This window comes from Buteo buteo, chromosome 17 (genome assembly GCF_964188355.1).
Source record: "Buteo buteo chromosome 17, bButBut1.hap1.1, whole genome shotgun sequence".
Taxonomy (NCBI): Eukaryota; Metazoa; Chordata; class Aves; order Accipitriformes; family Accipitridae; genus Buteo; species Buteo buteo.
This window is the reverse complement of record NC_134187.1, coordinates 23,074,612-23,098,801: the sequence shown is the minus strand read 5'-3', so window position 1 is coordinate 23,098,801 and position 24,190 is coordinate 23,074,612. Positions and strand designations below refer to the sequence as shown.

General features: G+C 44.7%; 1 protein-coding gene across 3 annotated transcripts; it reads right to left on the bottom strand.

The window, feature by feature from the left end:
• Positions 1-23,710, bottom strand: KBTBD11 (kelch repeat and BTB domain containing 11). Of its 3 annotated transcripts, none has more exons than XM_075049257.1 (3): positions 23,468-23,710; positions 8,644-8,774; positions 1-8,188 (listed from the first exon to the last, which is right to left on the bottom strand). In XM_075049257.1, exon 3 carries the CDS (start codon positions 8,111-8,113, stop codon positions 6,344-6,346), a length of 1,770 nt encoding a protein of 589 aa, XP_074905358.1. In that variant the 5' UTR covers positions 8,114-8,188; positions 8,644-8,774; positions 23,468-23,710; the 3' UTR covers positions 1-6,343. The 3 variants fall into 3 exon arrangements, with proteins under 3 accessions (XP_074905358.1, XP_074905357.1, XP_074905356.1); XM_075049256.1 differs by lacking the exon at positions 23,468-23,710 and adding an exon at positions 22,830-22,947; XM_075049255.1 differs by lacking the exon at positions 23,468-23,710 and adding an exon at positions 22,488-22,708.
• Positions 23,711-24,190: the final 480 nt, after the last annotated feature.

Below are 24,190 nucleotides of genomic sequence, written 5' to 3'. Positions count from 1 at the left end.
TAAGGAAATAATGGAAATGACACCAAGTCCAACCCCACCTAGACCCTCTAAGAATCTTGGAGTTTTCAAACAGGTTATATGACTTCATTTCAAGCAAACTATCTGATGACAAAATAAGTAGGAGACAAAGTACAAAATTCAAGCTGTGTTTGATTCTGCTTTTACTTAAACTGCTGTAAATCTACTGCAGCCAAAAATCTGACAGGTGTGACATAAGACAGGAGAGTATCCTGAGAAAACCTACATGTAACTTTTATAAATAAATAATGTATTTAAAATACTGACAAGAAAAAAAAAAGAAAAAAAGAAAAAGGAAATAAAAATTAACTGAACTGGAGCTTATGCTAATCTGCACTTAGAAAAGTGCTTTTGCTGCAGAATATTTCATGTTCCTAATACCCAGGGTACTGTGAAATGAAAATATTCCCTTTGCTTAGCCTTAGAAACATTTCCTAAACATTTTACCTTTGCGATAATCCATATAATTTTGTCTTTGCTTTATAAGAACAAATATAATACTGTTTGCTGATTGGATGGATGACAAAGAAAAAACACCAATTACCCAGAAATCCCTAAGGGGGAGCATAAGCTTTTTGTATGTATTTATTTCATTACAGCATAAATTGGAGTACATAAAAAGCTTTACCTATACTTCAAAAATGAAACTGTTAATACATCAGTTACACATATAATTCACCTGAATTGTGAACAGTGTCTAAAGCATTCGCATTCATTAATCTGTTGTAAGTGGCAGCATCGACATTGCTATTTCATGATTTCACAAATTTGTCCAAGGTTTATGCACTAAGACTTAAAAGCAAAGCACGAGACTCCTGCAAAAAGTAGCTTATTAAACACTGTGGTTGTTTGAGATGTACTGCAGGTGCAAAAGGATAAGACTAACAACATAACTGGTAAAAACTTGGGCTGTTTAAGAAACAGTTGAAAAAAATTGGCTCTGTAGTCATCACTGTCTCAAGTACCAACTCTGGTTTCCCTTCCCTGCTATTTGTTTGTTTCAACTGGATATACAGTAGGTATTTTTGACTCCTAATTCTTCTCTTCCCTCCTATCCCTCTGCCCTACGCTCCCATTTCTTCCCGTTGAGTAATTTATGGAAGTTAGAGAGTCTCCAAAGTAGCCTGCTGATTCCTAACACGGATGGGTTCATTCTAGCAGCTCTCAGCATTCAGCAGGCCAAAACAAATGAAAAGTGTGTGATTATATATTCTGAGTGCACAGTTTTACTGCGCTTATGTGTCAATCTCTGCTTTTAGTAGCAGTAATATAAAGTCAGAATAGTTCCAGTAATCTACTAAATGTGTGGAACTATTACAAACTTGCACTAAATTATCTCAAAGTAGGAGTTGAGGCAGTATATATACTTAAATAAAAACATACTTTGCTACAATAGTACTTGGGCACATACTGGTAATGGCTACACAGAGATGTTCTGTTAAATCCAGTGCGAATCTGGTGCGCAGAATAACGGCAGACAAAAGAAGAAATTCATTAAATGCTTGTTACTACAACTGCTCAACGGTACCACCATTTCCTCTTCTTGTGCTTTCTTAAGCTTCCCAGGAGCAGTGCCACTGAAAAAAAAAAGCCCAAAGATACAATTCTGACTAAATCTTCTGGGTTCATTGAAGTAGAAAGCACTACATGTCAGTCCGGACACAAAGCAAATCACCCCAGTACCACTGTTAAGCTGTGTGATAATGAAGGGTAACACATCTACAGAGCAGTCAATGGATACCGTAAAGCAGGAAAAGCAATAGGCCACTCATGAATAGCGATAAATCAGGATAGAACACTCTGAGAGCCAGTCAAACAGCACAGGAGAGTTGCAGCTTTCATGTGAATAATTTATTCTTTTATCACTTTAAATTTTACCAGGTACTTATTTACAAAGAAATTTCTTTTGTGGACAGAATTTACATCAGCTACTGCACAATTTCATTCATTAATAGGGTATGATTAGCATCCTTCCCATGCCGCTTAACAGTGCCTGTTTTGATCAAATAGGGTTATTCTTTTGCCAATTATTCCTTTGACTTAGTTTCCAAGTGTAAACAGAATTTGTACACGTGCTTTTGCTGCAATTAAGATTTTTTTTATGGAACCGGTTAATAAATGGAAATAGTACAGTTCCATCCATTACTAGCATTTGCAAAGAAGGCTTGTTTATTGAAGCAGGGATTTACTTTTAGATGCAATGAAAGCTTTAGGCGTTTCCATGTTAGGCACTGCAATGCCTCTTTACTAAGGCGTCACCCCTGAGAAGAATCCAAATTCCCTGTTTGGCCTCCCAGTACAGTGCATGGAGTCCCTCACCTCAGACTGGCAACCCAAAATACAGAGCCGGTCTGGAAAAGCTTTCCACAGAAGAAAACTTGCCCAATTGCACCAACATGTACTAAATGTGTCCTGAATTACACATCCAGGAGCTGGAATCTACCCAGAACTCGGTGTGCAGAAGCCTATGTGTGCTTTTGGAGGATGTGCATGAGGTTCGTCCCTGAAAAAGAGCCATAGAGGGTGGTCGCACGCTCTTCTTCCAAATAGTCATCTAGATTTGAGAACACACACGTGATGTGGGAGGCCTGAGTTCAGTCCTTACTCAGCTTAAGGGAATTCAAGCCTAGATCCTCTAGCAGATGACCTTGAAAGCAGGAGTACTCTAGGGAGGAAGAAGCAGAAAAATTATCTCCCACATGTCCCATCAGTGGGAGAAGGGGACTGCGAGATTCATGGAGAAGAAAGCAGAGAGGACTATGTCTCTCCAGCTAGTCTCAGATCACTGTGAGGATGAGGGTTTGAATTCACCTACCTGGATAATTTCTGAGATTTTTAGGCAATTAATGTATACTACAAAACACATAATTATTTAGAAATCAGGGATTAGCTCCAAGAGGTCCTTCAATCCATTGTCAATCAGGCACTGGGAGATGTAGATTGAATCCTTGCAGGCCAAGAAAGAAAACACATATCTCCATGTTCCCATGCAAATAGAGTAGCCTTCAGGCTATTAGATAAAATAGCTCTGTTTTAAAAGCAAAACATATGCAAATACAATTTGAGGGTGGCCTAGCCCTTTAGCTTGTACCATAAAACCATATTACACCAGTGGCTTCACATCAGCTAGTTTCAAAGGAGTTGAGGCGGTAGCTAGGTAGGTGCGTAACTGCTCAGAGGTGAGCAGTTCTGAATGGGTGGAGGGGAACTGCTCGGCACCTCCACATGTCAAAGGGAGCGTGGTTGCTCATTTTAAGTTAAACTGGAGAGTTCTGGGATGACGATTTTGGTCTTCAAATGCCTAAAGTCCACCTAAATTCTGGTTTTAGTACCCAAGTCTGGTGGGGGTTTTTTTGGATACGCTGAAGATAGAACTGGGGGGGGGACGACCTCTCAGCAAACCTGCCTCAGGCTTACCAGGGAGGAAACAGAGGCCACGGAGTAGGAAATCTGGCTAGAAACATGCCTCTGTTGTCAATCATCAGGCTGTGATTATGCAAAGAGTGTACAAAGGAAACAGGTTTGACGGACAGCTACTAATGAAGACCAGACTCTGCCCTCATTTACACTGTGTAAACAGTGAAAGCGGGTAAGCACTTGATTCAACCTTTTCTAACAATAGGAGCTAGCAAAAATTCAAACCACTGCAGGTTTGTAGAATGCTTATTACTGTAAAGATTATTTCCAAATGTATTTCTTCATGGTGTACAGCAACAAATATTGGAAGAAAGGATATGTTTCATTCTTTCCCGGAAGTCTATGGCATATTTTCACAGCTTAAATCATGGAGACTTCCCAAAACTCATTTAGAAACATTTTCATGCATTAGCAGGAATTAAAATGATTAATTAATGCTTAATTAATAGGAATGCAAAAGCTGGCTTGATTCCTCACTATGCTGTAGTATAAGAACTATACTATGTAATATTTTGAACTATGAAATCGTACTGTATTATTGTAAGATAAAAGAGAAATTTCCTTGGGTGTTCCTGGTGACTCTACTAATTCAAAATCTGCCCTAGGGCTTACGTCTTTAGTTTAAGTATGCACCTAAGTGTTTCACTACACAGCTTGAAATACTTCCTACAGTTAACATAAAAATGATGCTGAAGGAAAACACATCATTTTTCTTTCCTGTTCAAGCTACAATGCTGTAATTTTATTTAGAGTCAACATTTCCAAGGATTCTTGTCTGAGAATTAAGTCCATCATTCAGTGAAAAAAATCAATTTCTTGGTGAATTGCTAATGAATACGCCATCTGTGGTATTAAATTCCGCTGCACCAACCTGTACTGAGGCTAAGATAAGCGACACACTCTGCAGGCCTACAGCTCCTACCTGGCTGATGCTTTAATTAGCTCACTAGGGAATAGGTTCACTTGGCTAAGAACTTTGAGGACTGGACAACTGTTTTCTACAGGATGGCTAACCAGATTAGCTGCATTAAAACCCTGTGCAAGACAGATAGAGAAAAGGAAAAAAAAACACATGAAAGTGAAGGAAAGAAGTATCTATAAACTTCACTATTCTCTTTCGTGAAGATGGTGTCTCTTAGGACAGAGCCTGCTGCCTTCCTTTGGAACTAGCAATAACATATAAGAATGCTAATGTCCTGTTTAACAGAAACGTCTTAATAAAACATAAAAAGATCTGCTCTCTTTGATGTAAGGTCCCTATGTCTTTCTAAAATATGAATCTATACTAGAGCTTTGAGTATAAACAATTCCCTTCCACAGTCCATGCCAGTTCCAGGCTGAATTATCAATAGCAAAAACACTGGTTCTTTTTTTTTTTTCCAGAAAAGGTTTCTCAGTGATTTACCATAAAGCTAAAACATTTGCCTTGCCTATTGATTTTTTTATATAAAATGTATAAAATAAATGCATGTGCCCTTTTCAATATAGTCTGTCTGCATAGGCGGTTTACACTTTTCCAATTCTGAGTAACATGACAAAAAGTATGCTCCAACTTTCCACAGGCAGTAAGAAGCTTTGTGTGGTTTTGTCTCGTTAGGATGCTGCTCCACAAACAGCGCTCTCGGGCGGTTCAGAATCCCAATGACAGCATATGCCATCAGCACGTACTGCAATTAACAAGGACTTATTGATTACAGCAATCGTTAGATCGAAATAAATAAAGCAGTCTCTCAATCAAAAGATAGGGAAATAACATCATGCTAGTGCACAATATAATCAACATGTGTAGCGCATTCCTATTTTCCATGTCCTCCTTTGATGGTCTTGCACTAAGCTGGAAAAGCCTCTTGCCACAGGATACTGAACATACAGTGAAACATTTAAGCTGTCTGCAGTCAGTTTCAAAAAATTTACATTTGGTTTAGGTTAATCTTCCTTGACTTGCAGTTAATTAAAGAGCAGCTGAAGTACAAAATATTTCCCCCAACTCTAGTGGCATACATGGTCATGTCAATCGGTTGCAGTCTAAACAGCTTCAGTTCATTTTTGTTTTAATTTAAAATCTCTGATAAAAAAAGGTAATAAAATGATGTCTTTTTATACAGAAACCATTGCCGTTTTCAAATAAAGAACATATCAACGTTTCATATCTGCTATAGTATGCCACATTTTAAAAAGGTAACTTGTCTTTTTCTTTTTTCTTTTTTTTTTTTTTTTTGTATTCCAAACACAAACATGTGGCACGCATTCGTGTTACTTAAAAATTTAAGTCTGGTATCTGTTAAATCATTTGTGGTTGAAATTCCTGGGACCACACAGTGCCACGTCTTCCTTAAACCATCTATTGCACCAGAAATGAAAGGCTGTGATGGAGATGTTCTTCCTATACTTTGCTAACACAGGAAATAGTTGGTTTAACGTAAAAACAAATGCAGCCAAGCTACGTTGCCGGCAGTGTTTATCCCTCGGTATCATCCCGGAGAGAAAGAAAACAAATGGCAGAAAAGGCTCCAGCCCAGATTGCAACTACGTGTAAACACGCAACCAACACTAACAGTAACATCCCATTATGACACTGTTGTCAGGAATTTTTTAGAAATCCAGGTGTAAAAAAGTTTTCCTCAGATTGGGCATTGGCACAAACATAATCCAGAGATTATCTTTATAGCAGCTTTTCCTTTCATGTGCTTGGCTTTTCACACAAAGCACAGCAAACATGAAAAGAGTTACAACCGAGTTACAACCAAGTGGCTCCAGCTCAACATCTTGGGAGCAGAGAGGAGGAAAGGAGGAGCCCCTTGTCTCTGCAGACACGCCAGAGAGGGTCCCCTCTGTAGGGGGGAGTTTGTGGGTCCCCCACAGCTGCAACCCAGCTCCCCGCTCGGGAAGCCAGAGCCAGCTGGATACCTCACAGCAGGAGGGAGCCCTCCTGGTCCCCTGCTTTGTCCAGCCTCTCGGGCAGGGTGAGCACGAAGGGTAGGAGGACACCCTTGGCATCCAAGGGAGCTTTAAGAAGCTCCCCATCGAAGGTGCCCTTGAGCCCACCATCCGCTTCCACCTCACCGTCCTGGGCTAGGCTGAAGCGGAGGGTGCCGGTCCGGTTGACGCAGTAGATGGTGTTGCCCAAGGGGGCGCAGCGGAAGGGCTGGATGGGGCCACCGCTGGGCCGCAGGCTGGCGCACTGGCTCCAGCGCTTGGCCACCGTGTTGTACCGGAAAACTTCAACGCCACCACCAGCCCCACCGCCTGGGCCCTGCTCCCCACCGCGGCCGCTGCTCACATCAAAGCGGTAGATGAAGCTCTTGAAGGCCACCATGTCAGCAGAGCGCCGGCGGCTGCTGTTGTAAGGGCACTCCTGCCACTCGTCACGCTTGGGGTCATACTTGAGCAGGCGGTAGAAGAGGGAGCCTCCCGACACATAGATCTCCCCGTTGCATGTGGTGGCCTCATGAGCCACAGCGAAGGCACCCTTGGGCAGGGGTGCCACAGGGCTCCAGCGGTCAGCCCGCGGGTCGTACCTCTCCACGGTGAAGAGGCACTCACCCCCCACAGCGTAGAGGTAACCGTCCAGGGCCAGCAGCTTGAGCTGCGAGCGGGGCTGAGCCAGCGGCCGCACCTGGCTCCAGGTGTCGGTAAGGGGGTTGTAGCAGAAGACCTTGTCGGAAAGGCGGGCCCGGGCCTCGCCGCCCGCCGGCCCCGCCGCGATGCCCCCTGCAAGGAAGAGGTAGTTGTGGAGGACACACATGGCGCAGCCCTTGGCATTGGCCTCCTCGGGCAGGCGCGTCAGCACCCTCCACTCGCCGCTGGCCTCCTGGTAGCAGTGGATGAGGGAGCCACTCTCCTCCAGCGACACCACGGAGGAAGGGCTCTGCGGCCGGCTGCTCTCGCGGCTCTGCGGCCGGCTGCCGCCACCTGGCCGCTCGAAGGCATCGCTGACCTCGGCCACCAGCAAGCAGGGCCGGCCGGCCTCCATGCGCCGCTGCAGAATGAGGTCCCGCTCAGTGCCACTGAGGCGGCCGTAGACGCTGGGCTCCCGCAGCACCTCCAGGTAGTGGTCACTCATGAAGCGGTAGGCGGCCTCCCGCAGCTCCGCCAGCCGCTGCTTTTTGGCCAGGCAGAGGAGCTGGTAGCAGTTGTCGAGGCGGAGCTGGGCGCGCATGGCCTCGGCGGCGCAGTGCAGGGCGCAAGGCATCTGGAGGACGCGGGCGCCGCTCACCACCTCGGCCAGGTTGTCGTGCCGCACCTCGCCCATGCGGGCCGTGTACACGTAGTCGATGAGGAGCCGCAGCGCCCCGTAGCTCACCCCCTTCACCCGCAGGACATCCCTCGAGGCGCGGGCGCGAAAGTAGTCGCTCTTGGCCGCCAGCACCGACTTGTGCGCCCGGATGCGACGCCCCGACACCTCGATCACCAGGTCGGGCTCCTCCGCCGGCCGCTCCCGCGCCCCCGCCGCCTCCTTCTCCTCCTCCTCCGGCTGGCAGGCGGCGTTGTTGATCTCCCACTGGCTCTCCACCACCCGGCCGCCGGCGGCGGGCGGCTGCGGCTCGGCGGCGGCGGCGCTGAAGCAGAGGGAGGAGCTGAAGCCGCAGGGGGCGGCCGGGGTGGGCGGGGGCGGCGGCGGGGGGGCGCCGGGCCCGGCCCCGCTCTCCTCCTCCTCGGCCGCGCCGCTGCCTTCCATGGAGCCGCGCTAGCTGCGCCGGCGCCGCGCCGCGCCCGGGCGGAGGGCTCTCGGCCGCCGCGGGGCGGCCATCACCTGCGAGGAAGAAGACCGGAGAGCGCTCAGCTTCCCGCGGCCCCGCTCCCCCCACCGGCCGGCTTCCCCCCGCCCTGCCGCCCCGCTTCTCCGGCTTAATACCGAGAGGCGGCGACGCGGCAGGCGGGGCGGTCTCCGGGTTCCGCGGCTAACCCCGCGCTGCCCCTTTCCCCGCAGGAGCCGTCCCGCGGCTCTGCCGCCCCCCGCTGCCCGCGGCTCGCTAGCTTACCCCCTCCCGAAAACGCGAGCTCTTTCGGGGACGGGGGGGGCCGACCCCACGAGCACGTCCACGGCCTGACACGCCACTCTGGTTTGCCCGTTGCTGTGCAAAAACGTTAAGTCGTTTGCACGCGCTGCGCCTTTTTCGTCACAACTGGTCCCTGCGCTGCGCGGGGCGACGAGGGAAAACGTCCTTTAAAGGCAGATACTTCGGAGAACTGCCGTGATTTATTCACCTTGTGCAACTATTTCAGTGGAAGGTAGGGCGGCAATCTGTTGTGGAAGGAGATGCCCCACTAGCCAAGTTTTCCTTTACACGACCTTCGCGAAGGTTTCTTCGTGTCACTGCTCCTCATATGCATTCCCCCTGTTCAAAAGAAAGTGTAACAAGTTGATTGGTTTTAAAATCGATACGTTCTCAGTTCACTCAGAAGTTTGGGACTATTAGAGTTAAGTTTCCTTTAATAGGATATCTATAGTACCTTAAAGTGACCAGAAGTATGCTAACTGACTCTAATTTTCAGAGTCTACTAGAGTTTAGTGGGCATGAATGATGGTTGGACTCGATGATCTTGAAGGCCTTTTCCAACCCAAATGATTCTATGATTCCAATTGTTTACAAAACACATCAAAGGATTTTTTTGGTGGTGTTACAACAAAAGCAGTCTGACATGTATGTAACAGCGTATGTAGCTGTAATGCACTAGGGAGATGTAAATCAGGCTTCATAGGGACTGGTTCATGTCCGAAAGATTTAGGGCTTCTGTGAACAAAAAGTAGAAGCGAGCAAAAATCACAATAGATAATTAGAACATGAAGTTTCTCCTGGGAAAATGGCAGGCTACAGGGCATGGCTGTAAGAAGGTTAGTCCCTGTCAGCACAATCACCACCCAGTTGTATCTTCATTTCACAAATGCAGTTTTTAGAATTTAAGGAAGCGTTGTTTGTTTGCCTCATGTTTGTTTATGAATTTCCCAGGCTCAGTTGAAGTTTTGATGAACGACGCATGAAAATTGTCCAAATGTACTTAATTTCATTTAATAAGTATCTGCAGCTCTGATTCTATTTTTTAAGGATGTTATTAATTTCCATTAAAATTGCCGTTGGCAAGTTTTTCAGTCCTCAAGGAACACTCATTTCTATGTGAAATATACCTTGTGACTTCCTTTCAGCAGAGATAATTTATTTACCCTATTAAATTAATATTAGGAAAATCTAACTTTTTGATTTTTTTTTAAATTAAAGCATAATTGGTAAGTAACATTGTCTGGAAGCGCCTGACATGGACATGAAACCTAGAAGCCCATACTTGCGCAGGCAAACTTCACTTAAATGATAGTATTGGTCTTATCTTACCGGTTTTTATTTTGTGCACTTGCCCTGTGAAGGACTTTCTACTACATTTGATCTCATTCAGTTAGACAATAAATCAATACTGAGGTTTGACTTCTGGATAGTTGAGCCTTTGAGACCATAACAAGGTTTCAACAGCATTTGAAAACTCCTCACTCGAATGAGTGGATTTCACAAACTTTATATTTCTTATCTGGGTGTTTAAAAATCCGGAACTTAGGAAGTTTCTAAGATATTTTATGAACTTTGGAAGCCTTAGAGGCAAATTTCCTGAGGTCCAGACCCAAACTTGGTAGGTTAGGCTTTACTGACTTTGCTGCAGCTTTAACTAGATGAGGAGAAATGCAGTGATCTGTGTGTACACTCAGTGTGTCTGTGGAAGATATAGTGATTCATTAATAACTTAAACTGGGCAGCTTCCCTGTTGGTGTGATTTTGTTTTTCAGCGAGTCTTCACAGTACTGAATTCACTATGTAGCTATTTTTTATACTGATTTACTGTGCCGTAGACATTGAGATTAATCTACTTTCTGCTCCAGGCTTTCCAGAGCCCTGATGATCAGCTGCGTTCAACAGCAGCTGCTGTGACTGACACTGCCAAAATGACAAAGACCAAACGGAGATGGTTAGAAAAGCACCCAGAATGTCAAGTTCTGATGTACTGTTATATTAAGAAAACTGCTACCAGCATATCATTTGTAACATAAGTAAGTAATTGAAACATTTTGTGACCCCTCTGCCCTTTTTTGGGCCGAGTGCCCTGATGTTCAACCCTTATCTTGCTGCAGTCCTGGATAGCTTGACCTCCTTAGCCATGAACATTCAAAGGGTGCCAATATACTTTCTGCTGTTACTCTCAATATTATGATCTTTCCTGGATCCAGACACACCTCACTTTTGAGGCCACTTTTCCTAACTTCTCCTAGTTAAGTTCCCCCTCTACAAGAAGGAATGAGTAGCTTCAGATAGTTTCAAGCTCTCAGTCTACTGCTTGATTTTGCAAGTGAAACTATAAAGGAAGAATGAAAGAGAATTCTACTAAAAGTAAAAAGCGTAAGTGACTAAATGTGAGAAGTCAAAACCAGTAACTAATACCAATAGTATCTCTGTATGGTGAAATGTATTTCCTGCATCATGTCTCGAAGGAAAATCACCAATTACAATATTCAAAGTTGTTAAAAACAGCATCCAGAAAAAGTTATCTTTTCAGCTTTCTCAGCTAATGAAAATAAAAAGGGTGAGATCCTCCTCAAGCACAGTAATCATACCTTTTCCCACCATCAGGTATCTGCTTGGCTTAGAAGTTTGACTTGACACTGAAATGTTATTGAGAAAGAAGCTGCCACCCACCATAGTCCTAACAAACATCTGTGTTAACATCCTTTTGAGGAATCACAAGGAGGAAGGACTGATGGTACAGCTTGCTAATGGCAAGCAGCAGAATTCTGAAGAAAATTATCTTCTGTTACATTTAAAGCTAACTACCAAGAATATGTTGAAATTCATGCTGAGCATGAGGAGGGCTTGAATCACAGTATCACATGCAATTTAGGCAACAAGGAACTCTACAGGGAAGCTGAAGACTTAGAAAAGCTAAAAGAGGGTTTGGAGGACTTTGTCAATGACAGAGCAACGACTGCTCCAGCAATCTCAGCAGTTTTGTCTAGCTGAAAACAAAGTACAGGAATTAGACAAAGATGAAGCTGAAAAAATAATTCAGAGTTGTGGAACCTTCCCATTATTGAGCAACATGACCAATCTGAGTTAAAAGGTCATGGATTTAGTATAAAACAGGAAAAAGCTGAAAGGGGCTGATGGAAATACAATACTGAACTCCTTCTTCATCCTTTTCTTATCTACAGTGATCAAAGAGTTGTATTGCTATTCTGGTGACACAGAACATTCAAAAGTTACAGAATTGCAGAAGATACTTGATAGCTGTGCTGGTTCAAAAGGATCTGAGCTCATCTGGCTTAAAACAAACTTGTTTTAGCACTTTTTTCAAAACTTGCAAACAGGATAGGTACTGGAAAAGGAAGCAAGCTGTTTAGAGTACATGGCATCTGTGGCCTGATGTCACCTTTTATATCAGGGACTTTTAAGTCAGAAGCTGAATTACTTGGACTGAAACTGTTTTCATTATCATGGGTTTGGTCTAAGGATGATGTAATGTTAATGGACAGAGGAACTGCCAACAAACATGAACTGTATTTACAGACTTGGCAATGACACACTTACAATATCCTGGATGTGTGCCCCCAACCTCAGATGCTGTGAGACATTGCTCAAGTAACAGCACAGATAAGAAGGCGTAGCTTTTTCTGACAGAGCAACTGTAATGAAGAGCTGCAGGTAAAGTTTCCTGGCACTGTATTCATTTGGCAGTACTTCTGATAAAATCCAGTTAAATGCTTGTTTTTCATTGTTTTCTCTCTATTATTTTTGTGCAGTGCCAATAACCTTTGACCCAGACCTTATCTTCTAGCAAGACCCACTTTCTCTGGGGAATATGCACATGTGGGAGGAATTGAGTTACTGCTCTCCAGTTCACAAATGGAAACTGCTCTGACTCAGTCCCAGGGTAAATAAAAGCAGTGCTTTCCCTATCATAAGCAACTCTAATTTACATAAGCAGGCTATCCTCCCCAAGAGACACCACACCAGTTCAGAACTGACAGAATGCCGTTCTGCTCCACCTTAGTCCAGGAAATGCTTTTGTAAAAACTTGTACTGCCAAATTTTACCCCAGTAGAGAATTCCCTCAGGATAGGGGCATCATCTGATTGAGATGATTAAGGAGTCCAAAGAGGCAGGATCATCAAAAGAGAGAAAACATCCCTTGTATTTATTTTAAAAACTAAAAGATGACTGTTAAAAGTAGAACTGGCCAGTGTGAAGACATCCAGCTCAGCCCAGAAGGCAGAATCTTCTGGAGGGCAGACTCAAGTGTGGAGGAGTTTGCATATTTATAAAAATGGTCTGTTACACTCCTGCTCATTGAGCAGATCTGTGAAATTTGGGGGGAAAAAATGGTCTCTTCAGAGCTGGGGAAAACATCTGGAGCATAGAGATGCCATTTCTCTGAAGGGGCTTGCAGCACTTGAATTTTTGCATCCTCTTACAGCTTTAAAATCTAGATCTTAACTGCTTGATTAACCTCCTGCTTGTAAGAAAAAAAGAATTGTCTTTCAATGTCTCACCTCAAGAAAAATTGCAAGAAGAATAAATTTTTTCTTTCACTTTTTTAAAATTAGGAGTGCTTAAAACTGGGGTTACAATACAATCCTAGTGTCTTGCCCTGCCTACTGGATGTATGCCTTTTGTAGTATTGCATCCATACTCAAGTTGCCTATGCAGCTTCCTTGTGACCTCCCAAGGTGCTGTAATTTTCTCAGAACATGCAATGGACGTATGAATGTTTTTATCTCATAACTGCAAAATTTTCATACAACCATAAAGAAAAATAAACATTTAAGAAATGCAGCGTATGATTACAGACCACACAAGAAACATGTGGGCAGCAGTTCCTCATCAGAAACTCAGAGGAAGAAAAGACTGTGTGTGTCTGGGCAGGGAGGAAGAGAGAGAGGAAGTAAGTCACAATAAAAATATTATCAAAAGCCTGATGAAATCAATACTATAGCTAGCAAATCTCAACTAAAAATATACAAGTTCTAAACAGTCATCATGACCACAGAAAAGGTTTTCTAGCAGTGGTATCCATAGAGACAAACATTCTCTAAAAAGGAAACTATCTTCTTGAGTTCCTTCCAGTTTAGACTCTTCAGAAGTAGTTAGGGAGGAGAAGTGTCTCTCAGGAGTTCTCACACCAAAAAGGAAATAACACTCCCACAACAGCAAAATCTAGCAAATGTTAAGCGTAAGTCATCTCCAGTATCTCTTAAAAGAAAGAAAGTCTAACAAAAGAACAGTCAGAAACAAGGTTTTAAGTGATTACAATACCTTTGGGGAGAACTCCAGGGCTGACGTGATGTCTTCATCACTAATGCACTACCGATCAGGAGATAATAGCATGGCAATACCATATTGAATGTAACAGAACTTTTTATGGAGAATTGCTGCTAGTTCTAGAAATGGCCTCGTAATTACAGTTCTAGATATAAGGTGAGAGCATGTGGTGGTGTCTGTGACAGACTGAAGTTTGGTTACTTTCATCGTATCTGGACACAGCTAACACTATATTAGATGAACAGCTGTGCATAACATACCAGCATAGTGCTACAGCTGAAAGGATGAATGCAGGCCTTGAACGTCTATACTGGGAAATAAGGAGTAACAGTAGGGAAAAGGTTACCTTTCATCTATAGCATTAGTAGGTTTGCAATGAAACAGGATGGATGGATGGATGGATGGACGCATGTATGTTCCAGGCTTTACATTTTGGAAGTAGTACTTAAAAATCTGGGAGGACAGAGAAAAGTACCACATTATTTAAGAGCTATAGAAAAACATTCCAGTGAGAGACTCGCAACAGCACTCTGCAACCAGACACGAGCTTACGCTGCGGCCACACCGTGTGTGCCAGTCTCAAGCCAACTCCCAAGGAAAAAGGTGATACCTAGCTTAGGCACCACCTCACAACCACACTTCCATGGCTTTGGAGAGAAGGTGGCTTGTGCTAGTCGCTTTGAGAACAGGTAGAGCAAGCCTTAGTCAGCCTGAGAAATGCAGTGCTGACACTTTTTCAGGGCTTGGTATGTTTGCTCTGTGACTTGATGACTGTGCAGAAGTGTAGGCACATGAAAATTCTGCACACTGATAGCCTTCTTAGGCTGGTGGAGAAAGCCCTTAACAAACCAAGGCGAGGGAGCGTAAACAAAGCAAAATATTTACACTACTGAGGAAAAAGGAAAAAAAAAAAAAAAAAGACCACAGCATACTGTGGGTACTGAAAGTTTACATGAATTGATGGGGACAGTGAAGAACAGGCTCGAGGAAGGGAAATCTATTGAAGGTGACCAAGTGCATACTAAACACTAAAACTGCATCCAGCTTAGGAGCATCCTGAGCTGCAAAAATGGTCAGAGTATTACTATTCAAAGATAAAGCAGTATCCCACGGAGAAATAAATATTTTTACCCTACTACACGCTTCTTTCAATACTGGCTTATGGTCCATGTGGGAGGCAGGATGCTGGGCTAGGTGGACATTTGATCTGACATGGGAAGACCCTTATTCTGATGCGATGAGATGAAGATCAGGAGTGTGTGCCTTGCTGGAAGGCACTTGGGAGTCCAGGGGGAATGAAATTTGACAGGAGCAGACTAGTTGATCTAGCGATCCTTTCTGACCTTAAATTCTGGAAATTGCCATATACCAGGAGTACTGACATCAAGCAAAGCATCAGCTTGTGATGATTAAAAGCCTCATTTGAGCGTTAATGTGGTTAACTGCTGTAATGTTGATTGCAGAAATGCTTTTCAGCATCAAACTGTGTTGTCAACAAATAAATAATTGCAAACATGTTCAAAATCTCTAAGAACACTTTGACAACGTTGGTACTAATAAAGGAGAAGGAGAATATCCACTGAGAAGCCACAGCAAGCAAACCAGAAGATTTCTTCAGATGTATTTTTGAAAATAAAAGAAGAGTCAGGCTTGCTTTTGCGCTCCAGAAGAGCTTTTGATCCCCATGAATGTACTGAATTCTTGCAACACACCTTCTATGTACTGCATTTAATACAGAAGATGGGCCAATATATTTGGAGGAAATGAAATTCCTTGCCTAAGATAAAGCTAAATTTTGCTTTTAATATCATTATGGAAAGGACATACTGATTAAAGAGCTCAAAGCACCAGAAATCTGCCAAAGTACATCACCATTGTGCTTGAGAAAGACAGAATTTGAGAAGTAACAATAGACTTCAAAGGAAAGCCAACAAAGTCCCATTCTTCTGAGACTTATGCTTAGGAAAAGAAAGTAAAAGGAAAACTTCTAGAGGAGGGAATAATGAAAACACTTCTTTTTCCAGGCATACTCTAAATCAGGTACTTAAAAGAAAAAAGGCCCATTTTAAAGACTGAACAGGCTCACTGATTTCTTGATGAATTAAATAAGCGATGCTTAGAAAGGCAAAAGTCCTTCAGATACATGGTGAATGACACCCTTCTCATTTGTGAAGGTCGTATATTGTTTCTTTGCCCAGACAATTCTGCAAACTTAAGGTTTACAGTCATTCTAGCCGCAGCTAAAAATTACACTATATCTAGTTAGATTTACGAAATAGTTCCACGTTTCTGCAGGCATTGGACTGGATTCAAAGATGGAGAGACATGCTGCAATGTTAAACATGGCAAAGGCTGACTTTGAGGGCAGTTTTATCTGGCAGATGGCAATGCAACAGAGATATAAGACCTAAGACAGCCAGATCAGATAGCAAAACAAAAAAAACCTCCAGCATGCCAGCCCTAATCCAAAAGGAGGAAAAGAACTAGCTTGCACAGACTTCTCTCTGCCATGGCAGAAGTGCTGCTGGTAGAGTTTGCTGTTGGGTCTGTAACTGTGAACTATTAGGTGACTCATGTGAGTCTGACTTCTTTTATTATTTCATGGAAACCAGGCCAAGATGGAGAGATGTGGGGCAGGCCTGAGGCCATATTCCTACACAGAATTGATCTGTGGGTGGGATGCACCTCCCAGTTCTCCTGCAAGGGCAGAGATGGATGTTGTGTGTCTGAGCTGTACAGTACTGCTATCTACCTGTAACCAGGTCCTGGAATGGAATCTGGAACATAGGGACAGGTTCTGTGCCCATATGCATTGTGTGGGTACAGTTAGATGCCAATTGATTGGGATCCTCAAAAACGAGCATAGGAGAGCTACCAAGGGCTAGCCAGTAGAAAAATACCGAAGACTATGGTGATGAAGTGCTTAACTTGTGCAATCAGGTGTTAGTTCTTGCTTTCGGTGCCTTAGCCCAGAATCCTCTCCAAAATAAACCTCAATTATTTTAAAAGATAGCAGTACTAACTCTTGCTGCTACTTTCCCTTTCTCTACAATCTTTAGACCTCTGACCAAGGCCCATGGGAAACTTGCCGCTGCTCCTTCCTTTGTCTGACAAGATTAAAACCCCCAAATGTCAACAGAGTGCCCAAACCATCAAGACTATGAGAGGAGGGTTACCCTCCTCCAGGCTAAAGCTGCATCACTTTTCAGAGAAACACCAAAAAATGTTACTGAGGGAGAGAAAGAAGAATCCTGGGTTCTGTTCCCTGACAAAATGGAAATTTCCGCACTTGTTCCCATTGCCTTTGGTGGGGCAGGGCTCAGTTATAGTGCCTGGAGATCCAAGCCAGTTGTGCCAGGACTGAAAAACACTTTTGCTGATCTCAAAGCAGAAACACATGCTAGAGTCATAGGTATTCATGGCAAGACTTTGCTATCAGAAATACCTGTAGGCTGTCAGCACAGATTTCACCAAGCAATGGGAATGTTTTTAGCAGCAACTATGTAACTGAGGGCTTAACAAAATATGAGGCTACTCCATGTTGTCATTGGAACGGAACAGGGGAAGGAGGGAAAATTGAGTGTAATGCATGCTGTTTACATTACTAGAAGGTAACAGTTGCTGGCCATTCTGAGACAGAAATAAAATAGGTTTCTATTAAAATACTCTTATTTCCATGGCCTGACACTTTCTGCATTGGATGCATAACATTTTTTACTATAATGTGAATTTCATATGCTGAGCCTGGGTGTTCAGGCAAAGGCTTTCTGGCTGCACTGATTTCTCAGACTACACTCAACTTTTACATTTAGAATTTAGTGCAAGTAATTCAATATCTCTCACAATAATCTTTTTTTCCATTTAACAGAGCAGACAGGTAACAGTTAAGATGTCTGAATTTAAGGGACAGAAAAGACTGCCTGGTTATCTAATCTTATTCCTCCAAGAACAGGCCAAAGAATTTTACTCCTGTACCAAGCCAATAACTTCTGGCTGAATCAGGTCAAAGCATTGTTCTGCTCAAATCATCCGTCTCACACCTATATGGTTTCTCTGTTTTGGCCAATGACCTTGATGGAAAATCAGGTGTCAAATGGATCATCATGGATACCTTGAAGAAATACACATGCTGCTTTTCACTTCGGACTGCACTTTTTTGTCTTCTACACTTTTATATCTGCTGACTTGGCAGCATTCTGTTTTCCCAAAATGATCCATGCTCTTTCTGAAAAGACATACAGATGGGCAGCACAATCATGAAGGGTGATAATCACAGCTGCCTCAGGACTGTCCCATCTACTTTTGCGCTTCCTGACACAGAGAAGTAAAGATTGTAGTACGGCTGACAAACCTGTGATTCAAACATGTCCTTTTCAAGTGCTACAGGATAAAGGCTTGTTAATGCATGCAGTTAAATTTGCATCATGTGTGACAGTCATGGTGCTACTCTTGCATTTTAGGTAGCAATCTGGGTAGAGCTGAACAGAGTCAGGACCTGGAGTAAGAACTAGGACCTTCAAATCAGGATGTGAGGCAGAGAGATGTTTGGGGTTATGGTTATGATTTGGGAGGTGTGAGAAGAACCACAGATTCAGGGGTCCCGGTTTGTGATTCTTGACCATTTTGAGATTTTGATGTTTCACTCATAAGTCTAAAGTTTTGTTGCTTTTGACCAGGGAGAGATCTTAGATACACATCAACAACATCTCTCCAATTGAAGTTTTTCAGCCACTGTACTCCAAAAAGTTTCCTAATTTTGAGGGTGCAGTAGAAGTATTTATTTCCCTGTAGGGCTGCAAAATGTCTTGGCAGGGATACTGTCCAGGCATTGGGCTAACAATCTAATAGGTCCTTGCAACTCTTGTTGCCCATTATAAAGGCCTTCTGGTCTTCTGTCACAGAGAACGAGTTGTACAGACCTCATCCTGACCAATGGGAAGCAGCACCAGTGAATTTTATCATATGCCCTCTTTTTCTTATATCACAGTGTAAAACTTCTTGGGACACATGGCACTAACTCCAAAGCTCACAAAGCAAAACATTCAAATGACATTTACTTTACTGTTTCTGCATCTCCTCTGAAAACCAAACTCCTTCAGGACTCTATTATCGATTGTTATTAAACAAGAAATACGTTGTCTGTGTACTGCCCACTTCCACGGCTTTGGAGAGAAAGAGGTTTGTGCTAGTAATCTGCAGCTAGAAACTTCCACCTAAGTTTCACAGGGCTTTTTGATAAAGCCAGAGTCTGACATCACTTTAAATCCCATCCCCACTGTAGTCAAGGGAAAATTCCCATTAACTTCATGAGCATCTGGACTTCCTACACTGTACATACAAACATGTATTGTAGCTCTTTTTGAACTGAGGCAATGTGGGGAGTTGCAGTAAAGGAGAGATGAAAGAAAGCTACAGGATAAGAGGAGAGCTCTCCCATTAAGAGATTTGTCTTTGACTGATGGAATCAGAACGTTCGCTGTTTGCATGCCATTCTCGTAGCAAAAGTTTGGCTTTTGGTTCTTACTGTCTAACACTTTAAAATATGGGTCACAGAAATAATAGTTTATCTCCAGAGCTTAGGGCCTGTTCTTCCAATCTACTTATAAGAGAGGGAGAGAGGAAAGCAGAACTGCTTCCAAGAAAAAAAAATAAAAATGATTGCAGATCTCAGACAGGTTGATAGTCTGAAATGATTCAGAAGTCCAGGAGCCTTCCAGCAGTTAGAGATCCACATGCAAAGCTTACTCTGCTCCTTAAATACTCCTGGAAGAATCAGTATCCAGAAAAACAACAGCCAGCTTGTGCTAATCTGTGAATGCATATGTGTAAAATAACTTCAATACTATTAATTAATGCAAATCATGTTGTGACAGACAACATAACAGCATGGAAGCTGCTTGTCCAACTTACATGGATTTGTATGGAAAGGTTATGGTTTCTGGCATGTTTCCGAGTGAATTAAAAAAGGCTGTCAACCCGTCTGTTTTAGCCAGAGGCATAGCAATGGCAGCTCGTGAAATATCGCACCTGAAAAGCATTTGTGTGACACATCTTTCTTCTCCCTCTGACACACTGTGCAAAATCTGTAGAACTACTGGATTTTTTTTTTCCGGCTTGTTTTGCATTAAATAAACTGACTTAACCAATCATGAATTCCTGCCATCCTCACTGATGAAGTATAAGAAACTGGAAAGTACCAAATGTGCAGTGCAGAACAAAGGACCTAGCCAACTCTTTTTTACATTAACACTCAATCACCCATATACAATACTGACCCATTCTTGTAATTCTTTCAAAGCCAAAACTGCCAGTTAGCATCCAAGGAGCATTTTAGGATGAGGACAGAAAAAAGGCTACAGGATTGTCAACACTGTCTGAGGAAAACACAGCATGTATGGTCCTGATCCTGCAGAGTTACATGCAGATTTAAATGCTCTGGTCACAGAACTAGCCCCACTTGTATATGCCAACGTCTACATATGTAAACTGAGTGTTTGCTTAATTAACTACAGGAGGAAGGTAAACTCTCTATCCATTCACTGTATAGTCACGTGATTATGAGTGCTGGTACAAGGAAGGGGGTAGGAATGTATGGCCCAGGCTAGGGAAGGAGCAAGGTCCTTTCCCGCTCAGTGACAACTCCAGTCATAGATCAGGTTAAACTGGTTGTCAAATCATGAACTGCTATAAAGTAATTCTTCTTCAATGAAAGGAACTAATCATGCCTGTTCTCTGACAAAACAACACTGAGATGAAAAATGAAGCAGAAAGAACAGATGATGACAATTCCATTGAAAAGTAAAACAGCGGACATAAAAATGTCATGTCCTGAGAAGGCTAATGCGATCAAACACAATGAAAATGAGCTCATTTTTTAAATGGGTATTTCCAAGGATGTGAAGTGTCTCAGCTTCTGTTCACAGGAAATAAATGGCCTCCTAACTGCAATGCTGTAGAATCTTAGTAGGGATAAACAGCAAAATCCCTGCAAAATCCATACAGGATCTCACAAGACTTAAAAAAAAAAAAAAAAAAAAAAGAGTTTAATTTTACTTTAAAAGAAATTTCAGGATTTCCTTTCATGTTTTATTATACCCTTCTTTAGCAGCCAGCTGCCCCTAATATCCTCTTGCAACAGGATACTACAGGATGCCGAAACCCCTGGTAAGTACGATCTGGATCCAGTCATCTAACCACATCACTGTCTCTACAGCAACCTAGGCCAGCTCTAAATACTATAATCCTGCTTTACTGTAGTAAAGCCAGTTAATGGCTTTCATTTAATGTTCCTGCCAAATAATGGTGCTCTAATATTTATTGACATTTCAAATCTGTCCACCTATTTGGACTCTTTGTTACACTGAAAAGTGATGCAAGCAAAGCATTCGTAGAAGAAAGGAAGCTTTTAAGGATTTCAGTCTTTTGATATTGTCAAGGCGCAGTCCTGCAAACTCCAGCTCCTAAGAGTGTCACCATTGACTTCAGTGCTACTACTGCCAGGAGCGAGTCCCTGCAGAGTGGGGGGGGGGAGCTGGGGCAGGCAAGGGACCAGTCCTCAGCTCTCTGGCAGGTTCTCATCAGACAGTGCCATTAGCAGTGGATGACCAGAGGATCCCATTGGCATGCACTGGATGTCCTAATTAAAGGGTGAATAAATGCTGTGTGATGGGCCCTGGGAAGAGGAGAGTGCAGAACAGGCAGGATGGGCCAGAGAGTTAAACTGGGGAGCAAATATTGCTTTGTCAATACTAGTGACAATTTAATTATTATTTTCCATAAACATTCCCTTTAATTCCTTCTTGGGAGACAGATGGTTAAGTCTCTGAAAAACAGAGGAGCTCTTTAGCTTCTCAGATCATATAAAAGGATTGTTCTATTTTATTGCTATTCTATTTTTTATTGCCCTACTTTTTTCTACCTTTTTGTTCTAGTTTTCTATTGTTCAATTTAATTGCTGTGGGAAAGCTTTACAGAATATTGTTTCTAGAGGGTTTTATTTTTCCTTGATGGGTGACGAAAGTTGGCTATAGGATTTAATACTACCATTTTCTACGCTACGTGCAAGTTTGGGTTTGGGAGCCGGCTTTTTGTTGCTTTAAAGGACCAAACGTAAAAACCTACCGGATTCGGACAAACGAAATTCAGTAGGACTTTTTTTCAGGCATCTTCCACCCTGCAAAATCATGCACGCGTGTGTACGCCCAGGGCTTGCACCACTCGTGTGCTTTTAGTAGGATGGGGAAGCACGCCATGAAGAATTTATAGCGGGAAGCAATCTGCTGCTGCTACGCATCCCTAAACGCTACCGTAAAGATTCGTTTAGATTTGTAATAGGTCAGCAGGATAAAAAAAAAAATAAAATAAAATAAAATACGCAGGCATCGAGTTTGGCTCCTCTGCGACATACGGAGAAGGGATGGGGGGGTATGCCCGGCCTCCCTCCTGTCCAGGGGAGGCGGATTAAGGGGGTCTGAGGGAAGAGGAAAGCACGATTAAGCCTGACGGTGCTGCAACCCCCCACACAGACACGGCTACCGGGGTTTTTTACCTCAGCTATCGGCCGATACCGGCACCAATCCTCCCCGGAGGCTCCGCGGCGGCGGGCCGGGGGGGGGTGGGGGGTCGGGCACGTCCCGGGGCCGGTGCCGGTGCCGGTGCCCCGGCCCCGGGACGTGCCCGACCCCCCCCCCCCCCCCGGCCCGCCGCCGCGGAGCCTCTGCGCTCTCCCCTCAGCAAGGCGAGCAGGCAGGGGCTTACCTTTGGGCGACGGCCGGCGAGCCCCGCGTCTCTCTGGGGAAGCTCCCTCCGCCCTCGCCTCGCTGCCGGCAGCGCGGCAGCCCCGCCGCCTTGCCCACCGGAGCGGGAGCCGGCGGGGGAAAGCCGGGAAGGAGAAGCGGGGGGGGGGGGAGAGCTGCGGTGCGATGCCAGGCGACGCAAATGGCTGAAGCGCAGGGGCCGGGCTGGCGGAGGGGGCCGGGCGGCCGCTGCGTGGAGGGGGCGCGGGGCCGCGCTCAGCCCCTTTGTTCGCCCGCCACACTCGCACACGCAGGGAGGGAGGAGGAAGGGGGGCGGGCGGGGGAGGGGGGGGGGGGTACAGACCTGTTGCTCCCGGCGAGGGGCAGCCGCCGAGGCGGGAAGCGGCGCCGCCGGTCCGAGCCGGCTGTTCCGCGCTCCCCCGTTGGGGTGAGGCGGGCCGGGCGGGGGAGGCGGTGGAACGGCCCCACCTGCCCGCGCTGAGGAGAAACTCCCTCCTGGCGGCGCCGGGCGGGGAAACGGCGGGTCCTCACCTCCGGGCGGGGTCGGGGGAAGCCGTCCCTGAGGTAAACCGGGTGAGGCAGGGCCCGGGGGGGGTTGCTGCAGCAGCCGCTGGCCCCAGCGCGGCGGTTCTAGTGGACGCACGGCGCCCCGAGTGGGGCTCCCAGGCTGGAGCCGCGAGTGACCGCGGCCTCTCGGAGACAGCCTGCCCACTCTCCGGCGTCGGCCGTGCTCGCTGCGGGAAGCGGCGGGGAGGGTTTCCAGCCGGAGCCTTCTGCCGACGGAGGAGCAACGAGGTGGAGGCCAGGGCGTTTCTGTTTGACTGCAGTTGGGGTCTGGGTCCTATTTTGTCCTGCTCTTCCAAGCGGAGGCTCTCATCAGGACTCCCTGAATTAGACCCGTTTCCCAGCTTCTTGAAAAAAACCCTCGTGTTACGTTAGTTGTGCCCTGGGTCTGCTCCTGATGCAGTCGGTGGTACTTACCTGGCTCCCGTCCCACCACGAGCTGCGATCTGACATCTACCAAGACAGCAGACACTGATACCGTGCTATCCAAGCCTTGCTAAACCACTGCTGGTGCCTGGATATATCGTATTGCCATTGCAATGTATAGTTTTCCTATGATACTGCTGTCTCAAAACACTAGTCATCTGCGGCTTTTCTCTTTTCCCCTCTTTCCACCAACACCAGGCTCCTGTCGGACTGGTTCTCCTGCAGCCACCCAGCAAGTGGCTCCTGGCCCTGGGAGACACTCCTGAGCAGACTTGCAAAGCTGCTCCCGTCTCCTCTCTCAAATTAACCTGACAATTAATTTTTTCTCTGCTGGCAGTGTAACCATTGCAGCTGTATGTTCTTCCAGCTTCCTGGTGGTGATGGTTAAGCGTGGTTGGGTGTCTACTCATTCATTTTGTCCCATTGCTCCTACTTTCTGACTTTGGTTTTGCTAAAACTCTTACGTGTTGGGTTAGCCCTTAATACATTAAAGTGCTTGCATGCAGTGCTGGGTAAGTGTAACCACTTGAAACCCTTGGCTCTACTTGTGTTGTGCACTTAATCATAGTGCTTAATCAGAAGGCTGGTTTTCAAGCTGAGGTCATGTCTCAACTCTACTGAGAGAGGTCAGCGTGCTTCTTGGTGCCTTAAGATAAATAAGTGATAATCATACAGTGTTGCAGCAGTTTAGAATAATTGGTAACCACATGTGGC

What these genes read in the sequence shown, in the direction of transcription:
- KBTBD11 (XM_075049257.1), bottom strand. Translation starts at nt 8,113, where the DNA reads ATGGAAGGCAGCGGCGCGGCCGAGGAGGAGGAGAGCGGGGCCGGGCCC.